General features: G+C 35.4%; 1 protein-coding gene across 1 annotated transcript in view; it reads right to left on the bottom strand.

Annotated features, from left to right (window-relative positions):
• The window catches only part of LOC138697021 (alkaline phosphatase, tissue-nonspecific isozyme-like), a 790,521-nt gene that overhangs the window by 410,804 nt on the left and 354,968 nt on the right, over positions 1–24,749 (bottom strand). Inside the window, exon 3 of the mRNA XM_069822614.1 lies at positions 9,783–9,957. Within this exon, the coding sequence (XP_069678715.1) occupies positions 9,783–9,957 (175 nt within the window). The remainder of the gene's footprint in view (positions 1–9,782; positions 9,958–24,749) is intronic.

Below are 24,749 nucleotides of genomic sequence, written 5' to 3'. Positions count from 1 at the left end.
GAGAGAGGAACAGAGATTAAGGGTGTTTGAGAATAAGGTGCTTAGGAAAATATTTGGAGCTAAGAGGGATGAAGTTACAGGAGAATGGAGAAAGTTACACAACACAGAACTGTATGCATTGTATTCTTCACCTGACATAATTAGGAACAATAAATTCAGACGTTTGAGATGGGCAGGGCATGTAGCACGTATGGGCGAATCCAGAAATGTATATAGAGTGTTAGTTGGGAGGTCGGATGGAAAAAGACGTTTAGGGAGGCCGAGACGTAGATGGGAAGATAATATTAAAATGGATTTGAGGGAGGTGGGATATGATGATAGAGAATGGATTAATTTTGCTCAGGATAGGGATAAATGGCGGGCTTATGTGAGGGCGGCAATAAACCTCCGGGTTCCTTAAAAGCCAGTAAGTAAGTAAGTAAGTAAGTAAATAAGTAAGTAAGTAAGTATGTAAGTAAATATAAGTGCATTATAAGAATGTAAGTTTTAATACTAATGCTCATTTTTCACAAGCTTGACTTTTTATTCAAAATAAATATTTTCTCAACTTTTCGTATAGAAAAGTGAAATTTTCAGGTATAGGCCTATTTATTTATTAGCCTTACAGAATGTTTTCGTAAATCTAATATACCATATATACGTATTACTGAAGATAGTGTATTGAAAATTTTGAAAATATTCGCATGGAAATTGTTTGTAAGGAAATGAATTAACAAAGCAACTACTGTTACATCATAAGCAAAAGATACGTGCCCATGTATTGTAAAAATGTCAGCTCTATAGCTTCAGCAGATTTCGAGAAAATAATTTAATATTCTGATGATAGGAAGTTGCTCACAAATATCACCTTAAAAGCATAATGCGATAGGAGTTTTGTTATGTAATATTAGTTACACTTAAAATAGATACAGTACCTAGGTAACTTTGCTTTGTACTGTAATATTGTTTTGATTAGTTTATTGATTACTTTTGTAAGGCTAAAGATACCATCAATATAAATTCCAACTTATCATGTCATACTCAATCTCTTTCTTTGGAATATCACTTTCTTTATGAATGATGTGTTTCATCCACTTAATACAGTATAATATTATACTACTATGGAATATAAGTGAATATTCCTTCTTAACTCTCAATTATGTTATTAAGATTTAAAACACAAGTGCAATATTAAGAAATCAGTTATGTGCTTTTGTTTTACAGACAATATAGATAATATTAAACAGAAAGAAGCCATATAAAAATAAAGACATAAAATTTCACATTCCGTTTGAAGTTTGTGCACCACTGTTTTCTTAATCCAACAGGTTGCTTATTCATATACACAACCTTTCCTCTTTCCATACTTAGCGCTTGCTGCCCGCGCATGACGTCAAGGTCAGAAAAATGCGCTTTCTTTGACATCACTGGTCTACAGGATCAAAAAGTGCCCACACAACATAGAGTCAAAACTTGATAGTTTTCCCAGAAAAAATATTTCTTCTCTTATTTTATTCGCGTTAGGCTACACTGCTTACATCGTTAATAAAATTACGAAAACATTACATCAGTAGGTTTATCTAGCAAAGAGTTAATATTAGTTTAAATACATATTTGTGTGTTCTATTACGTTTTCGTGAAATTATATAAAATTGCATGCTTAAATTTGCTAATATTCTGGCGTGAGAGACGTGGCAACGTGTTCAGCAGGCAGTACTCTGCACAGACGTACGTACATGTCAGCTGAGTTCAAGCTCCCTGTCCATAGCTCTACTGCCGAGCGGATGACAGTTTGGTACCAGGTATTCGATATGCAACTTACAATGTCCTTCACAGTTTAGGAATATCATAGGTTATTGATTTAGGGAGAAATTCGTTGTAATTCAAGTGAAGCAAGAAGATGTACTGTCAATGTTTTCCGCAATGAAGGTTACCTAATCGGCGAACTTTTGTAGCAGTTTCTCAACGATTATTAGAAACTATGAGTCTCTTACGTCGTTTTGAAAATCAAACAAACAGAAATTTCTTTAAAAATGGTACTGCTGTATGGAAGCGCGAGATATCAAAATGTTGCATTTAAAAAAAAGTTCGTGTGATTTTGTGCAGTAAACCATTATTGTTTACTTTTTAGACGTGCAATAAAAAACGGACCAATATCGCCAATATTGTTAAATAAAATGGAAATTTACCGTAATGTTCTATTAATGAGATTGAAAGATTGTATTTGGTGTTCGATTTATGTAAACAACGGTCCGCCCTTGCATTAGAACAGAGCATCTTTTTTGTACCGGTATGTCTGTATCCGCTTAAGCTGCACTGTGTAGCCTACTTGTAAACTCCCTCCTCCCCACCCAGCAACGTTTCCAAACGCCTAATATTGTAAACTTTAATCATTAGTTAATATTGCAATGAGAAAAAAAATTGTGACGACATTTTTTCTTCAGTTACATTTTTTTTAATTTTAGTTCGTTATTTTACGACGCTTTATCAACAGCTTAGGTTATTTAGCGTCTGAATGAGATGAAGGTGATAATGCCGGTGAAATGAGTCCGGGGTCCAACACCGAAAGTTACCAAGCATATCAGTTAAAATAATGGCACTTACATCCCTCACACACTGTATATTACTTACACACTGCGAAACACGGCATATACAGGATGAACTGTAAGTAATGTCATTAACTTCAGGGTGTCGTTCTTTGATATATTTCAAACAAAAAGGTTTAATACAATTTTGCTCGTTTTTTCTTCCTAAAATGTTTTATATTAATTATTATTTCACAACGTGTTCTGGGAAAACCATTGATTTAATTCCCAATATGTTCAGTCGCTCCAAGAGAGCAGTGTACTGTATTATGATAATAAATGCTTGAAAGTATTTTAGTTTTGTCCTTTAAATGTGCAGAAATTTGATCTGAACAAATATAACATTTTAAAATTTCTCTTTAGGACGGAAAGTTACAATTGAGCCGTTCAGAGCAAAAGTGGTGTAAGTCAAAATTGGTTGATGACGTTTAAAGCAAAAATTCTGTAAAATACAGCGCAAAGTAGCAATTAATATGTCCTTCGTTCTATCCACTGACTACTAATAGTTTAAATAAAGTGAACATTAATTGCTACTTTGCGCTGTATTTTACAGAATGTTTACTTTAACCCTCATTACCCATTTTTGACTTACACCACTTCTGCTCTCAACGGCTCATTTGTTGGACGAAATTCCTGCACATTTAAAGGATAAAACTAAAATTCTTATATTTAGTTACTAATATAATACACTGCTCTCTTAAACTGACTTAGCACAATGAGAATTAAACCAATGACTTTCCAAAAGAAGGTATGAAATGTTTGATATAAAATAATTTTTATCTGAAAAGGAAGAAAAATGAGAAAAATTGTATTAATTTCTTTTACACATCTAAAAAAAACTTACCCCACGAAATTAATAAAATTATTTTCGGTTGATCCTGAATATCAAAAACATAGTCAAATTCTTACCAAGCACATCGGTGGTTAAAACATCTGAAATTCATATGGAGTCACTTGCAGTGGTTCCGTAAATATTTCTAAACGGTCGGTTGTGGAATTTGTAGTTGCCCTTCTTGTATATTTCTTTGGACTCGTTGAAAGCAGCACGGACGCGATACACTTTTGCAATTTTCATCACAGACATACACGCTTACTCAGCTTGGCTTTACGAGAGCTGGACTAGGAGCGGGTCCGTACACTTAGGAACACTTTGGCCCACTGCTCGCTCTATGTATGCAGTGATTGTACTGTACAAGTCCGACAGATGGCCTGGGTGGCATTTTATATTTTAGTAACGTGTTTCGTAGCGACGAGTGGCATTTATAAACTATTATCCACCTCTTGTTCCAAGTAATAGTCATATCACAGTCAAAGGGTAGGTACACTTTGGAGCAACGATAAACGATAAAAGAAATGACCTAGCGACGCTTTGGTATTATCAAAGAATCAAGTGTTCATATCGGAGCAACGAGGACTCGGGAAGCGAACATTTTGATTTATCAGTAGAAGATATTCTATACATCCACTTAATGAAAGGAGATCTATAGGAAATATCAGCTGCTAGGTTCAAGTTTAATATAACTTAAATACGTACAAAAGTGAACCCGTTTCTCATCCCAAAGATAGTATAAATTCGTTGTGCTGTGATTGGCTCTTGTGATCACATAATGTATCACGAATAAATACACAACTGATCAATTTGCCAATATCTACAATAATTAATTTAATATGCCGAAATAATAATAAATCAATTAATATTCGGATATATTGATAACCGTCGGTCATTATACAGATTAATATTATCTTAATCAGAGATCATATGAACGACAAGAGCGAAGAAAATGGAATTTTTCTTTTTTCGTCGCTTTTATCGTGTATTTTCGCTTTTATCGTTACTCCAATATGCACACCCCAATGACAATGCTTGCTTCAATTCTCTCTGATATAGCATCGCTGCTTCTTTTATCTTTTATCGTCGCTCCAACTTGTACGTACCCTTATATATTATAGTCATGGTGCTTGAGTTGTGAGGGTGCTAGGAACAATAGACTGTACCGGTACTATTACGTATTGTCTGTAATGAGGCGATAGTAGCGATCCTAGTGGTTAACAACTATCTATGGATGCATATTTACTACTTATTGAGCTTCATGACTGTATATACTAGACTGTGGTAATATACATAAATATATAATAGTTATTTATGCAACAACTGGATAATCTTGATAATCTTGATGATTCATGAGTAAATTTTCACGAATATCATAATAAGATTATCCACTAGTTGGATACAACACTTTATGGCATCTTAGCATTATAAATTGTAAGAACTGAAAGAAATTCTATTCGGGATCCATAGCTGTCAAATTGTCTTCATGTGTTCGAATCGATTAGTTGCGCCTGACTTTGACATTGAGAACACAGGAATGGATGACCTTATAGGTTATGTTACAAATGTTCCTTTATTTTGTTAATATAGTTTCTATGAACCACAGAACTGTTTTATGTGATATTACAAAAGTGATACTAAATTGTTAAAGATTCGTTATAAACGATACGTTACCTTCTGTTCTGCATTTCATTTCTTGTTACGTCGCATGTAGAAGCGATAACCAAGCTAGCAACCGTTGCAGTATTACGTCATAGCAAATACGTCATTGCTTTTATCGGCAAGCGTGCTATAAGAACCCAATTACGCTCGATTTTCAATACAGTAACAACGTGTTTATAATTTTGGATGGCATAAAGTATATTTATTAAAAGCGTATTTCTCTCCTTGCACCGAAATACTCGATGTACATCGTGCGGAATCATTTATACGGGAGTCATTTTGTAAGTCATGGCAACTATATTATATCAGCCAATAAAGCTGCAGGAATAGAAATTCACTATATGCGATTGAAGGTAACTGGAATGTGCTTCGCAATGCTAGTACCAAATTGGGTCCGGGTACAGGAGGCAATGAGTAAGGGAATTGAAAGATGCGTAAATATAAATAATTGTTTTATTATGTATTAGGGTACGTACACGTTGGAGCAATGATAAACGATAAAAGAAACGATCTAGCGACGCTTTGGAATTATCAAAGAATCAAGTGTTCATATCGGAGCAACGAGGATGTGGGAAGCGAACATTTTGATTTCTCAGTAGAAGATATTCTATGCATCCACTTAATGAAAGAAGATCTGTAGGAAATATCAGCTGCTAAGTTCAAGGTTAATGTAACTTAAATACGTACAAAATTGAACCCGTTTCTCATCCCAAAGATAGTATAAATTCGTTGAGTTGTTATTGGTTCTTGTGATCACATAACATATGACGAATAAATACACAACTGATCAATTTGTCAATATCTACAATAATTAATTTAATAAGCCGAAATAATAATAAATCGATTAATATTAGGATATATTGATAACCACCGGTATTTATACAGATTAATATTATCTTAATCAGAGATCATATGAACGACAAGAGCGAAGAAAATGGAACTTTAGTTTTTCGTCGCTTTTATCGTGTATCTTCGCTTTTATCGTTACTCCAATATGCACACCTCAATGACAATGCATGCTTCAATTCTTTCTGATATAGCATCGCTGCTTCTTTTATCGTTTATCGTCGCTCCAACGTGTACGCACCCTTACTCGACCGAGGCCAGTGGAGTCCTGCAGCCTGGAGACGTGGCGCTACTGTTCCTGCGTTCGTAATACCGCATCGCGATAGTTCACATTACGCTCGCGGCTCCACGCGCCTCGGGCGAGTAATACAAAAGGAAACAAAGCACATTACTCATAGTTAACACACTTCAAAATAATCCTCCCAAGGCTACCACACATCTCTGCCAACTATGATGCAGCGTTGAATACCATTGGCTTCTTCAATTGTGGAATGAGATAAGGCAACGTACTATACGTAGTAATCTTAGACCTCGAGTGACATTTATTAGGACTATTTCGTAAATAAAATAAAAATGTAAATAATATACCCCTAAAATTCGATCACAAAATGTTCATAATTGTATATTAACGAATACTTAACCTATTCAGACATTGTGCAGTTGAAATACTCGTAGATGAATATCTATTACTGCAATAAAGAAATTCGATGTTATTATTCAGTAATGTCAATTACGAAAAGCGATAAACAGGTTTAACAATGTTAATTACGTGTACAGCACTTTTCTCTTACTATCATAACATAAACACATTTTCATTATCTGCTGAAATCATAATTTAATTTAACAGTAACAGTGGGGACAGCTATATACCAATGCTTATGTATTCACAGCGAGACATGTTGCTACACAGTGAAACCATCTCTGTATAGATAGGCCTAACTAAAACACGAATTTTATTACGCCATACGGAAGGCAGTTTGATGAAAAGACATTATTACTATGCAAGGTCTTTGGGTTTGATAAACGATGATTTTATATAAATTTGAACATCTGGCTTTCTATTAATTGTTTCATTTCATTCATAAAATACAAATTTTATAGGCTACAATTATAGGTTAAGTTACCTGTGGGAGCAGGACCAATGTCAGCTGTGCCTTATTTCGACCGTTACAATTAGTGCTACACGAAAGCATTTTTTTATAGCTCGACAAACGTATTCTCGCTGTAGTGTGTAACGGAACTAAAGCTGCATCTACACAGTTCAATATTCCAATCGCGTATGCGTGCAATCTGGGAAGAATATTGAAAGAATCTAGTTTAAAAGGTACGTTCAATTAAGAAGCATGAAGATTTTGTGTCTACATGGTGCGCCGTTTTGAACGTCGTCTTCACTGCGTAAATATATTAATATTAAATATCAATCTTGCATTCATTGCTTTAAAGTTAAAAGAAACGTTTAACCGTGTAGTTGCATCTTAATGTATTCATGATCATCAATTCACGGGGAAACAGTTGGCGACAACGATTAAACAAAAGAACGACCATGCGATAAATTGATAGGATAAATTTAGCTGCAAAAATTACCGCGAAGTGTGACTGTGATTGTTGGAATTCAAAATTTCATTACACTTCATTGGTCGAAAATGGAATGACGTCATATAAACGAAATAGTCACTATTATATATATATATATATACATACAGTACATATGTGTTTTTTTTCTTTATACAAGAGATTTTTTCTAATTTGAAGGAAATATGATTTTTGAGAGTATGCGACTCCCACATAAAAATGAAGCTTCGCAGAAAATAAATTAATTTTGTAATGATTACGGTTATGTTAATTTTAGAAAATAATTCCAGTGTATCTTTTAAAGAAAACAAACTACTTTAAAATGTTCCGAGTAGAGTCATATTTTTAATTATTCATCGTCACTTGATATAATCTAGTATCGATGGAACTGATGACAGCGAGATTTAATTTTGGCGAGACGAGATTTGATTTGTCATTAGATTACCTGACACTCGTCTTACAGCTGGACAAAACCTCATAAAACATCTACCCAAGAAATTAGCAATATGTAGCTTATATGTAGCGTAGAAACTTCAAATATCTTCAGTATTAGTATATGGTGCAAACTCCCAAAAATCTCGCACCACGGTGATAGTTTGTAAGTCACAAATCATACTCCGAAGCAAATTTTAGAATAGAAAGGAAGGGACAGGCTTAGAGCCTTAAAAAGCAAAAATATATTTTAAGTCTTATATTACGTATGCAACATAATATTCCGATTCTTGTAGTAGATAATAAGTTAATGCTAAAATGATTACAACATAGTACAACTATTTATGACAATTTATGCAAAATTAATTAAGTACATGAACTTATAACCATATTTTTAAAATATATTTTTATTTTATTGGGTTATTTTACGACGCTGTTTCAACATCTAGGTTATTTAGCGTCTGAATGATATGAAGGTGATAATTCCGGTGAAATGAGTCCGGGGTCCAGCACCGAAAGTTACCCAGCATTTGCTCGTAATGGGTTGAGGGAAAACCCCGGAAAAACCTCAACCAGGTAACTTGCCCCGACCGGGATTCGAACCCGGGCCACCTGGTTTCGCAGCCAGACGCGCTGACCGTTAGTCCACAGGTGTGGACTTTCTTAAATAAGTGAAGCGAAATATCTTAATGCTGGATTTATACAGGTTGCATTTTGTGTATAATCCATAAACAAATATAGATTTCCTGATTTAGGTGTATTTAAATTGTTCCATTTACGTTTTACGTCTTTTGATTAATAATCCAAGAAAGAATTGCGAAGAATATTATTCTCAACATGAAAAAGAGCCGAATTGTTGCAAAACTCATAAAATGTGCAAATAAAAAAGTATATTTTGTAGTCGTCGGAGCTCATTCACATTTGTATCTCTATTCGTCCATCTGTAGCCTATAGAGTTTTTAACTAATTACCCGACAGATTTTATTTTATTCGTACTCATTTATATCTGCAAGTTAATTCATCCGGAAAATTCGCGCATGAATAATTACAAAAGCTCTACAAGCGTTATGGATAGTTTTTGTGTCAAAATCACAGAAAATAGTGGTTTATACAAAATAGATTGAAACTAGTTCTCTCTTGGTATGTTATTTACATAGGAAAGTGCGAAAATTTTCTTAAAAATATCGTACTGATTAATAAAGTTCTTCAGCAATTACATATTCTTGCTTTCAAGAAGGGTGATGACGCTAAGAATAACACTGTTTATTAAGAATGTATGTTTTAGATCTCTGAAATTGGTATTAGAAGCCGTAGAGAATTTCTATTGTTGATATATTCTGATTTCGTCATACATATCTAGCATGTGAAGATTTCATTAAATATACAATTGTTATTTTAATTCTTTTGTAGTACACAGAGATCCGTTTATAATTTGAGAGCTTGTATAACTGTACAACGCACATCGTTGTATTACGTTATCGACACTAACACACCTCCATTAGCATAGTTACATTGAGTCACCTTTACGACGAAACAGCACGTGACGCAGTCTCCTAAAAAATTTTTCGCTTCTGTATCATTATCATAACAGCTGAGTTTCCCAGTAGTTTTAGTTATTTGCCGTTTGGATCGCTAGCTGTATGGGCGCGCATATCTGTCTGGCAGAAAAAATGGCGAAATTTCCTTGCTGTACGAATATCTACACTGCTATTACTTCATGCAATTCCATCAGGGTTATAACGTGACTTGTTTTCAAGTCGCTAGATGGCAGCATAGTGAAACTGATAAAAGTTGTCTTGAAAGTGCATTATGCTGATCAATATTATGTTATGTGATCAGAGGTAAAACTTAATAACACGAATTTTTATGTTTTGTACCTGCTTGTTGCGCCCAATCAAATATAGATGGCACGCGCGACGAAAAACTGGAGAAGCAGTTCTCGAAACGGCCGCCAGAGTCAAGGCCCACTGTCTCGAAATTAGCCTTGACACCACACAAGAGGGCCGTGGCGCAAGCCGAAGATTCTCCGATCTGTGCGTCCGAGTTGTACGTCTGGAAACAATAAGAATATCTGCTTAGTAAGCACATTGTGCCAACATTGAAATAACTGCATGGCAAAATTCCTCTTCTCCGTGAAAGCAAACATATACAGTAATTTAGTATTACTTACATTACATTATTAAGTCAAAGACGATACTAAGCAATATTAAGGGCATCTACACCGCATTTAGGGTTTTATGTAAAATCTTAAATTAAAAAATTCTGTCAATTTAACACTAAATTTAACACCAAAAAAGTGTCTTCTTTAAGTGAGTGTTTGTCATGTGTTTGGGACAGAATTTCATGAGTTCAAAGCAGGCGAAAATACTGCGAAAATAATAATCATGATACATACACTATTTTGGGATGAAAAGGCACTTTTTTATCATTAAATGGTTTCCATAAAAACAATTTGCGTGTGTGAAGTATGCCGTGCTGGGCAAGAAATTATTTTATTTTTGAATGTTAGATCTTGGTTACCTATCAATACACTGACAGATACAATAAAAATAATTAAATATCGTATCAATTTTTGGTAAAACATTTTAATGACCCGTAGTCTATATTCTCATTAAATTGCTAATTACCCATCAATACACTAACAGATAAAATAAAAAATGTAAAGAACCGTATCACTTATTGGTAAACGTTTTTAATGACCAATATATTATATTAAATTGCTAATTATCAATCAATACACTAACAGATAGATTAAATAAAAGTAAAAAAAAGTCACATCAATTATAGATAAACATATTAAATTACAAGGAATTTAAGCTAATGCAATAGTTCTCTAGTTTTTTTAAAACAGCACAGCTGATGTATTAACTGTTAGCAGTTGTCATAAACTGATGTTGAATATGGCCACAAAGTCATTTAAATATGCGCTCCTGCATATATGACTTGTATCGTTTCAAATGCAGGTAGTAAGGCCGTAAAAAAATCATTACGAGAGGGGTTCGGCCGGCGCCGTGAATCGTGTCCCGGCATAGCTCAGTTGGAAAGAGCGCTCAGCGCGCAGAGCTGAGAGGTCCTGGGTTCGATTCCCGGTGCCGGTACGAATTTTTCTCGTATTAAATAGTAATAGCACAGCTGTACTGTGATGTAGTGAGCAATGACACACAGGGCATTATATTCTAAAATGACAGAATTTATCCTATTAGGGAAACCAAGAAAGAAATGTAATATCTTATAGATCCTGCTGTTCGTTCTACTGCTAGCTTAATTAAACAAGATGTTTAAATCAGGGTTTAAACTAAAAATAAATAAATGTCGCAAAAATGCACAAATGAAAAATTATATTTGTGCAAATTACTAATTACTTGTGTAATATTATAAATAATTGTGCAGAAAGATAAAATTAATAAAGTATGCAGAAACAAAATCTATGTAATTTGTTTCTTGGAGTTTTATTCCTTTCAATCAATCTTACCATACCCTAGATATACTTATGTAAGTAAATCATTAGATACGTTTAGAATCAATTACTGCTAAATTTACATCACATTAAAATGCGTTATTTTATGGACACTCTAAACACTGAAATTCTTTACTTCAAGATTTATTGTTAGCAGAGTGCTAACTCTTTTTACTGAAAGGCGGTTTCTAATTCCATTTTTTTTAAAGATTCATGCAACTAAATTCTCCCTCACAATTTACAGTAAGCGATGGAATTATATAAATCAATTAGAAGAAATTGTTCACTTAATTTACATGAATTGCACCAACACTTTGAAATCCATTCCTGAACGTCTATTGCTCAATAACTTTTTGAACATTGCCTATGACTATTAGCATTTTATTTAAATTTAGATTAGTTCACACACATCTCTGATTTCATTTTCTCCATTACCGTCTTAGTTTCTGAAGTCTAATGTGGTTGTCGCATTTTTGCACATTTACATTGAAAGTTTGTTGCAATTTAAGAAGTCGAGTAGCAAAATGCGACAAATGCGACTGTGGCTTAGACCCTGGTTTAAACATCACAAACTTAAAAAATGATATTAAGAAGATTTTGAAGTAGAAAAAGTTACAGTGGTTCCAAAAATTCATATACTGTAGGAGTAATAGCCAGACATTTGAACACAATAGTTTTCAAAATTCCCCGTAAGAACTAATATAGCCCATTTGCTATAGAAAACTTATACTTGATTGTGAAACTTGGACTCTCACTTTGAGAGAGGAACATAGGTTCAGGCTGTTTGAGAATAAGGTGCTTAGGAAAATATTTGGGGCTAAGAGGGATGAAGTTACAGGAGAATGGGGACAGTTACACAACACAGAACAGCACGCATTGTATTCTTCACCTGACATAATTAGGAACATTAAATCCAGACGTTTGAGATGAGTAGGGCATGTAGCACGTATGGGCGAATCCAGAAATGCATATAGATGATTAGTTGGGAGGTCGGAGGGAAAAAGACCTTTAGGGAAGCCGAGACGTAGGTGGGAAGATAATATTAAAACGGATTTGATGGAGGTGGGATATGATGATAGAGAATGGATTAATCTTGCTCTGGATAGGGACCGATGGCGGGCTTATGTGAGGGCGGCAATGAACCTCCGGGTTCCTTAACCCATTACTGTATAGCGTCCTAAAAATGGGACGTACGTAAAATACTGATTACTATGGAACTTTTTCTTGTTTAGTACAGTTAGAGGCATTGTTTAGAAGGTAAATTATTACATTGTATTATGGTGTTGCAGTGTTTGAATTCCGCGCGAACATTTGTTCATACCAGCTAATTTTTGACAAGATGGCAGGATAACAGTATTTTGTGACGCACCGCGTATCAGTTCATTATTAGTTACTCTGTAATGATGATACAGAAATCTGATTTTTATTTTCACATAATGAGTCGAATACTTCAGTTTTCATGTGGTATATAACAACAATAAAATTTTCTTATATGTTGCTAGGTATAAGGTGATATAAAGTGCCGTCCTAAAAATAGGACGCCATGTAGTGTGCACCCCTGTAGTATTCTATAATATGTATATGGTTTCCATTGCATTGTTTTATTTCTAACCTAACCGTGAGTGAAATTCTGGGGTTAATTGAAAATCAAAATAATAATAATGAGAGTCTAATATATGTGACCCTTCCAGAAGATTTCCATGATACAAATAAATACAGTGATAAATCGGACGACGAGCATGAGGCTTATTGGAATAACCTTGGCGGTAAAATGCTACTTAGTAAAGCGGAATTAACAAAAAAAAAAAAATGTAATGATGATAATGAAGATGACATTGTTGATGAAAGTATGCCAGAGTCTTCTAACATAAAAGCTGCAACAAATGATTTTGAAAGTACATTAGACAAAAAATGGAGCTGAGGTTTCTCGCACAAGTTATTGCCGTCCGAAAAGAAGGAAGCTAATATATGAACATTTCCAAGACAGGGAAGGCAATTCCAGGTAGAAGGCCTCGTACTACTACAACTACAAGTACTATTATTACTACTATAACCACAAACGTACCGCGCCGTGGCATCGTGGTCTAAGGCATCCTGCCTCGGACTCGCGTTACGGAATGCGCGCTGGTTCGAGTCCTCATGGGGGAAGAAATTTTCTCATGAAATTTCGGCCAGTGTATGGGACCGGTGCCCACCCAGCATCATCATGCATTTGTGGAACTACAATAGGTAGCGAAAATCCGGTTTCGGAAACCAGCTGTAACGGCTAGGGGGGAATCATCGTGCTAACCACACGATACCGCCATTCTGGTTGGATGATTGTCCACCTTTGTTTCGGCATGTGGACGTGAGACCAGCAGCAGGCTGGTCGGTCTTGGCCCTTCATGGGCTGTAGAGCTACGAATTTTTTTTTACAATCACCACGATCAGCACCAGCGCTAGCAGCAGCAATAGCAGCATCATCACTAGCAGCAACAGCAGTACCAGCGCTAGCACAGAAACAGCAGCACCAGCGTTGGCAGTACCGATGTTAGTAACAGCGGCAACAACAGAGTGGTGGTCCATCTTCGCTTATTTTCTTGATGTTGCCATAGTAAATGCTTGGTTTCTGTACAGAAAAATGAAGCCTCAAAACTGTTCAGAACCGCTCCTCAACCTTTGCCGTCTCCTGGCTTTTACAGTACTGAAAAGGCATGGGGTGAATTCCCACTAAGGAAAAATTGTTCCCATTCTATCAGGAGACATAAGATTTGATGGTCAACACCACTGGCCAGTTGAAAATGAAACTCTGCTAAGGTGTGCTAATTGTACAGGGAAAGCAAAGTCCATCTGCAGCAAGTGTCAAATTGGACTCCACCCTAAATGTTTCTACCCTTACCACACAAAATAGTGTTGTGCAATGCGCAGGCTTGTGTGAGGAGGGCAGTTGAACCACTGATTCTAATATGTGTATATGTATTTGCTACATAATAAATACATAAGTACTATTTTAACTAAAAGAGGGGTTATTCTATTCAGCTACTGCATCACTGACCACTATGCATAGCGTCCTATTTATGGGACGGTCCTTAATTTTTATCCCAGAAAGTAAATAAAGATAAAAATGGTAAGAATGCATTCTTAAGTCACAAACTAACAAACTTAAACTCAGAAACGCATTTTTCAAGTCATTAATAACTTTATGCAGTAATGGGTTAAATGCCAGTAAGTAGGGGAAGGTTTTCTATATCGTACCACTTTTCAGTCTTTTTTTATTTGTTTCGAAATGGGAAGGAATTTTAATTGAATATATTGTTAGACATTCTGACAGTACCATGGGACATGAAATATATTTTTTTTCAGAATGTTTAAATAATTGTGAAATGATTTTAAAAGGCATTATTTAAAACTCTGTGAGCGGTACGATTTATGCGCCCGGTTTCCTAAATCGTACCTAGAGGTTGCTTAAATCGTACCTATTTGTAAAATATATATACAATTTTCAAAATAAGAACTACAACAGAGACAAGCTACCTGACGTCTGTTACAGTAAGTTCAGAAAGAATATGTTGAACCAATTACTCTTCTATTTCCCGTGGAAAAGCTGTATTCCCCCCGTTGACGGATCCAGTTACAGGACGTTCCAGACCTCTCTTCACCTAGCCCATCAAATGTCGCTTGAAAGTCTGCTTTGGAATTTCGTTTTTACGGCAACACTCATTCAATCCCACTGCTCCGGATCGAAATTCATCCCGTGCCTTAAGTAAATCACTTGGTTCCCATTTTCCGTATTCTCATTTGCCTATTATCCAGAGCTGTCAAGGATCCTAATGGTAACTGAGTGCGATCACCGGTCAAGAAGAGTGAAATTCAAGGAAAATGAGTGAGACAACAAATTTCCTTCATATATCCATTTATTTCATAATTAATTAATAGTAAACCACATTTTTTTATAATGAAAATTATTTTTATGTAATATTCATCATTTTTGTGGAAAGGAACACAGCACAATATAAGTTGATATATTCCAAATGTTGCACTTACTTGTAAACGATACAAATCTCAGTCTTTATTGCAATGTGTTTTATTAAGCTGATGCGTTGCGTTCTTAGCATTAGCCACCACTTCCTTTGGTGGTTCGAATGCGTGCCATAGGTCAGAGGTGTCCACTTTCATGGTCAAGACAGGTAACAATGTACAATCCACGTTCAATGAAGGTCTAAATGAGGTGTTTGGTGCAAAAACCAGATAAGTCCACTTTTGGTCGAAAACGAGTTAGAGTATGCATGATATATAATACGACAGTGAGCATCTTTTGGTGCAAGAACCAGAGTTGTGTGGACTTATCTGAATGAGATATGCTTAGTTGCCAACAGAGACCGTGGGTGTGTTTGGAGCAAGAATCAGACTAGTCCTGGACTTGTCTGGTTCTTGCACCAAAAGATGATATCACAAGTGTAGCAGTTGTTTCCTTTTAGTAAAATGGCTGCATGAACGAGGTGTAGTGTAGCTTTGTAAGTTTATTGTGTGTTTCAAACATGTCAACTGATAATTCAAGCAGTGATAGTGATAATGGTGAACATTCAAGGATAAGAAAGCGTGATCCCAGTAAATGGAAAATAAACAGAGACAAAGTGAAAAGATTAAAGGGTGAATTATTATGTCTCATGCAGCTCGTGAAATAGGCCCTGCATATAATTGTAGGCGAAAATATGTTGATATATTGGACGGAGAAGAAAAAAAGGAAATAATAACCAAGTTCAACTGTCTTTTAAGTAAGAAAGCACAAGATGACTTTTGTGTGCATCCATTACACCAAGATCTATTCAACGACGAAGGCCTAGAAAAGGTGAAGATTCAGGGGTTCGTAACTTTTCATGTGCATACAAGTTATGTGACAGGGACTTTGGCATTATTGAAAAGAAGAAAAGGCATATAACTGGATTGATTAGTCCTGACGAATGTCAATAACTTCTCAGGAAATCATCTACGTTATTTACAGTTGTTCCTGTCACACAAACCATGTTCAGATCTTCAGATACCATTTCAAACCTTTGTTTAAAGGAAACATAAAAACAAGAATTTCAATATAAAATCTCAATATAAAGTATTTCAATACAGTTCCCAGCACAAATATATATTGAAAGTCAGCCAAATCAATAGGCAACTGTTTTTTCAGGGTTCAGTTTTCTGAAGAAAACAACCAACGGAGAGCTTGGTTTCCAGAGATATTATTGTACAATGGGCCATTGCCTGTTTAAAGGGCTAAAAATATGAAGATGTGATGAAACTGGCAATGATATACTGTACATTGCTTCAGCAGACATGGGATTCTACGAGAAAATGTATCATTCTCAAGGTAGTGCCAATGAAGCTAGTGAACATAGCTCAGATGATTCTGAAGAAGAAGTTAAAGACTTATAGTGGTTGCTGTATTTCAATTAATTTTATTTCCTGTTTTCTCTATTTGATTATCAAGTTAACGCACAATATTTTCATTAACTTGTTACTAACATTGAATAACCTACTAAATAGAATAGGCCTACTGGTATTATCTTTATATAATGCATATTTCTTTCTACTAAATTCTGTTTTCTTTTATATTTTAATGTACTATATTTATTTCTGTACAGTATTACCAATTTTATACGTTCTGGTATTCTGATAAATTTATGATGATTATTATTTTTTTAATTTTAGTAGGTTATTTTACGACGCTTTATCAACAGCTTAGGTTATTTAGCGTCTGAATGAGATGAAGGTGATAATGCCAGTGAAATGAGTCTGGGGTCCAACACAGAAAGTTACCCAGCATTTGCTCTTATTGGATTGAGGGAAAACCCCGGAAAAAACCTCAACCAGGTAACTTGTCCCAACCGGGAATCGAACCCGGACCACCTGGTTTCGCGGCTAGACACGCTGTTACTCCAAAGGTGTGGACGACGACGATTATTATTATTATTATTATTATTATTATTATTATTATTATTATTATTATTGTAAGTATTTAAATATGGCATGAAACCATACATATAATTTAATCATTCAGTTCAACAGAATTTATTGAGAATGTAAACAGTGTAGTTTGGTAACTATTCTCTTGGCATTTGTACACTTAAATATTTCAAAATTGAACAGAACTTTTTATAAATGCAAAAATTTGCACTTTTGCAGTATAATATGATTCACATGTAAAAGATATTGTAAGATTATTAATAGTTAATAACAAAATAATGATCTTGCATTGTTCATATATTGTTTTTAATGATATTTACTTAGATAATAATGGTCTTTCCCATATCATATGTCAGATTTTAAATGTTTGGTGCAAAACCCAGATAAGTCCAAATAAATATATAATTAATTTTAAAATGCACATCTATAATTTTATAAATTGATATTCATATATAACAAATAAAAAACATACAGAAATCGTTCAGTACCATTACATTTGTACAATTCCTAAAAATACATGCCTTCAATGGATGCCAAACTTTGTTTTTGCATTTACTCCAAAAGTGTTTTTCTGGACTTATCAGGTTCTTGCACCAAACCCCTCAAATGCTGTTTCATTTTCCTTATCATAGAAAAACACGTTCTTCGTCAGAATTAGAATATGGAATTACCAAAACCAATTTTGCAACCTAAGATAGCTTCTTGTACCTTACTTCTCCATTTGCTAGTTTCATCTGAGATAAATAAGCCCAAATTACATCCATTCGGTAAATGTACCGACTTACTTGCACCTCATCTTGAACTTCTGCACTTTCCTATACATCTTCAGGGATAGTGTCTTGTTTTAAAATTTTGTAATCCACAAATGCGTGAGATTTCAGCTCACGTTCTTCGTCAGAATTAGAATATGGAATTACCAAAACCAATTTTGCAACCTAAGATAGCTTCTTGTACCTTACTTCTCCATTTGCTAGTTTCATCTGAGATAAATAAGCCCAAATTACATCCATTCGGTAAATGTACCGACTTACTTGCACCTCATCTTGAACTTCTGCACTTTCCTATACATCTTCAGGGATAGTGTCTTGTTTTAAAATTTTGTAATCCACAAATGCGTGAGATTTCAGCTCGCGTGCGCGTGAGCGTGAGATCAGCCTCAAATCGATGTCTCACTCAGAATGCTTGAGACTTGGCAGATCTGAATTATCTATTCTGAAATTTAAAAATGTTATGCACCTAACGTTATTTGTTCACGTTGCCAAAGTCGTACTGGTACGATATGAGCAACCTTTTAAAGGTACGATTTAGGAAACTAGCTCTCCTAGCGAACTATTCAGATTATAACCTAAACAAAGCTGTTACAGTGACTATTTTTACCATTTAAATAATGCAAACACTCTTATATGTTAGGTGTAATAAAAGACACGCATTAAATTAACTCAATGTTTCAATAAGAGCTTACGAAAGAGTAACAAAATCTTATATGAGAAATCAGAACTTACTATTAATTACGATTTAATACAGCTGTTGTCTTGGGTGAAAGGCGGGAAACTGAACGAATGTCAGTTTCTATTTGTATTTCATGAAAAATTCCTCAGATGGTTCCTACATGCAATACTTTCCTCAATATTAATAGTGGTACGATTTCGGCGCCGGTACGATTTAGGCTACTTTCCCCTAAGTAAACTCATAATACTACACAAACGTCACAAATCAAATAAGTTTGTCTATAATAAATGAAAATTTGGAGAAAGCTCAATAATGAACGTGATTGATTTTAACTGTCGGTTATTTAACGACACTGTATCAACTGCTAGATTAATTGACTTCGGTGGGATTGGTGATATCAAGCTGGTAACTGGATAGGTGAGGTCGATGATTAGACCTAAAAATACCTTCCATCAGCTCTACAGATAGAAGCAACCTAAAAAGGAGCCAGTTAATCAGCCTAAGGAGGAATCGAACCCATGCCCAGATACAATTCCGGATGAAGCAGGTAAACGCGCTTGTCACCCAAGCGACGCCTGTGGCTTGCGACTGATCTAAATGAGGGATTGTTGAGAAAAGTTGTAAATTGCATTTTTTTTTTCTATTCCTGATAATGAATAAGAGACGGGCATCCATGCGCATTTGCACCGCATGTCTTCAGTGCTTTTATTTGTTAATAGATACATCCAAAATTTTGTGAGCGTAGCAACTACATGGTAACTACGTACTATTTGTAGCCTAGGAAGGAAATGTTGCTATGGTTTCATTGCCAGTACCTTTCCACAACGCATGCTAAAACAAATGCCTGCACATACTCTTGCTTGTGGCCGTGTACTAACTACCATAGACTACATTCTACAATAATATACTGGAATAATTTATGACAAAGGGTTTATGAATCGCCTTTGTTTCTATGTTGACCATCGTAACATGGTTTGCACCGGTACAGTGTTCTAAAATGAGCAGTTATCTCCAGGGTGTAAAGTGCGACGGTTGGTCATCTCGTAGGTTAAATAATGACACCTCCACCTACCCCTGTATTCAAGGCAGTAAAATCTGATAAGGGCAGTGGGTTGCAAGTAGAAGATATCCCATCTAAATCGCCAGCGTTGTGCTCGAAAGAATGCGCTGAAATATGAAACATTACTGCGAAGCATGGTGGAAGATACAGTATGTGGTCCAGAATACGTAATGTTACAAAATTATATAGGCCTAAGCATTTACAAATGCGGGAGCAACCAAGGTACGAAAATGCGAGGTAATAGTATAAGGGAAAAGTGTGTTTAAAAATAAGTGGGAATGGATAAAGAGATCGATAGACGAATAGCATCAACATGGAAAAAGTTTTGGAGTCTGTCCTTCATCCTAATGGACAAGAGTCAGAAATTACAGAACGAGACAGATCTTCAACAGCTGCATTGCACCTGTACTTATGTATGGAGCGCAGTTCTGGTCACTCACCAAGAAACAGGCATTAAAATTAGGAAGATATCAAAGAAGAATGGAAAGAAATATATTCAGAATAAGCCTGAAGGACAGAGTCAGAAACGAAGAAGTACGAACGATGAAGCGGCATAGAGGACGTGGTCGCACTAGCTAATAGGATGAAATGGTGTTGAGGAGGACACGTGGTACGAATGCAACTTACCAGATGGGCACACACGGCGTCACTGTGGGATCCAAGAATTGGCTGGAGAAACCGTGGACGACCGAGAACCAGATGGGGGGACGAGTTCAAGTTGCAGCTAGAAGGACTGTGGACCAGGATAGGATTCCAAAGAACACGGTGGAAGGACAGCAGCCAACCAACTTTGAGCAGCAGCAACAATCAGTGCTAGTGAAATTGTGGACAAAAAAAAAAAACTAGAAATGTACGAGGGGGAACCCAAAGATAACTGGAATGTATTTTTTTATTACATTCACAGTACTTTAGTCCCCTTCAAAGTATTGTCCATGTGCATTAATCCACTTATCCCAACGCTTTTGCCACTGCTGAAAACAGTGCTGGAACTCTTGAGGCAGGATACTGTTCAAAGCTGTTAGCGTGTTTTCTTTGACGTCATCCACATCACTGAATCGCTTTCCTTTCAGACATTTCTTCATCCGTGGAAACAAAAAAAAAAAAAAAGTCCGACGGAGCCAGATCGGGTGAGTAGGGTGGGTGAGGCACAAGCACCATGTTGTTGTTTGTCAAAAACTGTTTGACAGTCAGAACTTCATGGGCTGGAGCAACAAGTTCCCATTTCTCCACATTTCGGGCCGTTTTCGTCGCACTTACCATAGCCGGATGAAATTTTGTACATTTTTCACTATTAAGCAGATCTACCAGTGATCAAAATTCGGTTAATCTAGCTTCATAAGTATAGTAGTTATTGATTTCGCTATTGCGAACTCTTAAAACTAAGGAACTTAGAGAAATTTCAGTATAATGTCCCCTTAAATGCGGAAGCCGGAGAGTTTGTACTTGGAATGCAGCTGGAAATGTTTAGATTTATTATTTTTTATTTGCAACAACATTGTTGTTTTCATTTATTACTTGTGATTTATTAAATTTATGTTGCTGAAATATCTATAACTGTGATATATATTAAGGAATGTATTGGGCACTTAAATGTATATTTATGCTGTAATAATTGAGCCGTTCAGAGCAGCAGAAGTGGTGTAAGCAAAAAATGGGTAATGAGGGTTAAAGTAAACATTTTGTAAAATACAGCGCAAAGTAGCGATTAATGTTCACTTTATTTAAACTATTAGTAGTCAGTGGAAAGCAAGAAAGACATGTTAATCGCTACTTTGCGCTGTATTTTACAGAATTTTTACTTTAAACTTCATTACCCAATTTTGACTTACACCACTTACTTTTGCTCTGAACGGCTCAATTATTAAATGAAGTTTTTGTACATTAGTATGTTGACCGACAATAATGTTCTGAAATATAAGAATATCCTTTTGAAGTTTTTGCCCTTGAAATTAAAAATATCTCAGTTTTACTTCGAATACTTCTATCCCAAGCGTGTTGAAAAGGAATAACAATGGCGGCCGACTCGCTGATTGCGCTACTCTGCTATATCCACGGACTCGGCTTAAACCTCTGACCGAAGCACCATTCGTCTCCGGGCAGGGTATTTAAACTCTCACAGACGCTATCTCGTGTACAATGTTGCTACTATTAAGTTGGCTGGACTACTGAAATACTATTATTCTCAGAGAGATATGTGTGTGCTTGATTTTATTACTGGAAATATACCGGTAGCAGTCTACAGTATACTAGATTGACGAAACCACGAAAATACCTCGATCAGATAAATCAGATTAGGTTGGAATAATCAAATTACACACACATGTAAAATAATTTTTATGAAAATTCACGCACTAAAAAGAATTCGAAATTTCCTTCTGTTGCTTCTCAAGAAGAATTTAGTGCAGTCGCTCTTGATGCGTCATTTTGATTACTGCGACACTCTCTACACTAGGAGACTGACAGACTACACCGTGTTCATAATGCATGTGTTCGATTTATTTGCAACGTCTGTAGATCTGACCGTGTCACACCTGCACTAAATATGCTGTCCTGGGTCCGTCTCAAAGAGCGAAGAACTATTCACTCTCTCACTTTATTCTTCAATATTCTTCAAATCTCTAACCCTAGCTACTTAGCTTCTCGTTTTCAACATTTGTCCTCATATCACGAAATAGATACTCGCTCACAACATATCACACCCTTCTTCTTCTTCTTCTTCTTATTTGGTATTACAGCCCAGATGGGCCTTAACCTCCTCTGTGGCTCTCTTCCATCCTTCTCTATCCATCGCCAACTCCCTCCAATGACTTATTCCTAATCTATTCACATCCACTCGTACACAGTTCCACCATCTTGTTCTCGGTCTTCCTCTTAATCTGATTCCATCTGGGTTGTTATTGAAGACAATCTTCACTTTCCTTGTTGTTTCCATCCTTGTGACGTGTCCCAACCATCTCAATCTTTGACATCTTATGTGCGCCTCCAAATCCGATTCCTTGTACAGTTCGTATATCTCATTATTATATCTGGCTCTCCATCCATCCACTGTTTCAATTGCTCCGAATATCCTTCTTAAGACTTTCCTCTCAAATACTGCTAGTTGTTTGCACGTATTTTTATTCAGAACCCATGTTTCTGTACCATATGTTATAATGGGTCTTATTAGGGTTTTGTAAATCTTGATTTTGATTTCTCTAGATATTATTTTATTTTTAACAATTGGTAAAAGTGAATAATATGCCCTGTTAGCCAGATTTATTCTTCTTTGTACCTCATTCCTTAGGTAATTATTTGCTGTCAATATTGATCCGAGATATGTAAATTCTTTTACTTTTTCAAACTTGTATGTTCCCATTTTAACTTCCTTCACTTGATCATTTTGTCTTTTGGTGACTGACATAAATTTAGATACATATCACACTCTCCATTCCTAAACACAGAACATCCTTCTAGTCTTCATCTTTCACCGTCTCTGCAGCTCATATCTGGAACTCTCTACCACAACATGTCAGAGATTGTGGGACATTGTCTAGTTACAAAAATAAATTAAAATTGCACTTTTTCAATTCAGATTCTTTTCAGGTATAAACCCTTTTCTCTGCGATAGTTCTGTAAAAATACAGGCTATATATTTCTTTCCTTCCTTTCCCCTTTTTGTTCTCTTTATCAGCCGATGAATTTATTATCATTTTCTTTTATTGTGCATTTTATTTAATATTCGTATTTCTTTTCTTTTTTATTATTATTTTATTACATTCCATTTTGTTATATTCTACCTAACGTTTTCCATATTAACCATTTGTACTAAATGAGTTGCTTTTACTATATTCCAATGTATTTTACTTTATTTTTTCTAGTATTGTATAATTTTCATGTTGTTTAGTATCGATTTTATTATGCTATTATTATTATTATTATTATTATTATTATTATTATTATTATTATTACTATTATCATTATTTGTAATATGTTAATATTCTGTTCTTTAACTTTCTGTTAAATTTTAACTGCGTGTATACTTTGTGACCTGGTAGATTGTAAGAGAAGGTCCTATGGCCTTAACTCTGCCAGTATAAATAAATAATAATAATAATAATAATAATAATAATAATTATTATTATTATTATACCGTTCCCGGGGTTTGAACCCGTGACCGCCCGAATACGAGTCTTGAACGTCTGAGCTAACATACTCGGTGGTGATGGATTTTGAAGCCCGATAAACTTCTCAGCGTGGATTTCTTCGGGAGAGAAATAAAGCTACATTTTCCATGTCGTAAATGTGCGGTACGTGAAAGAGCCTGTGTGATAGAGGGCTACGGGAAAAATTCGTCAGCTACTTCTAACTCACGTTGAATTTCGACTCTGAATAGCCTATGCTTTTGAAAGCGTCCTTCAATAAAATACCATTGCTACCTTTCGTTGTACATTATATATTGTGAACCGGATATCCAGTCAATGAAAGGCGTGGAGACAGTTTTACAGCCGTAGCCGCCTAACGAAACCCCACTCCGTAGTCTACGCTTAGTGAAAAATCTATAGTTTATCTGTAAGTTATCTCTGGGCTAGAGATCTACCCGCGTTTGTTCCCTCCTAAAAGAGAGTAAATGAATACAACAGGTCGCAGCAAGAGCTTTGCTTTGCTTCCTTCGAGATAAAGAGGATTTATTTCTGAAGCACAGTACTTGTGCTTGTAGACATGTATGAAAAATATAGCAATAGAGTCCGATATATACCGCATAGAACTTCAGTTTCATTTACCTACCTTCAAAAGAAAACCACATTAAAATTATACTACAGGGAGTAGAACGAAAGATGTAATAATTTTTTTCCCAGTTTCTGATTCCAACGAAAAAAGATTCACAGACAGAATAATCCTCAATACATAAGAACATAGTAATAACTTAATTCATATGCGAATATGCAGAGCGGAGAATTATCTATT

Source organism: Periplaneta americana, chromosome 3 (genome assembly GCF_040183065.1).
Source record: "Periplaneta americana isolate PAMFEO1 chromosome 3, P.americana_PAMFEO1_priV1, whole genome shotgun sequence".
NCBI lineage: Eukaryota > Metazoa > Arthropoda > Insecta > Blattodea > Blattidae > Periplaneta > Periplaneta americana.
This window is presented reverse-complemented; position numbering and strand designations above follow the sequence as displayed.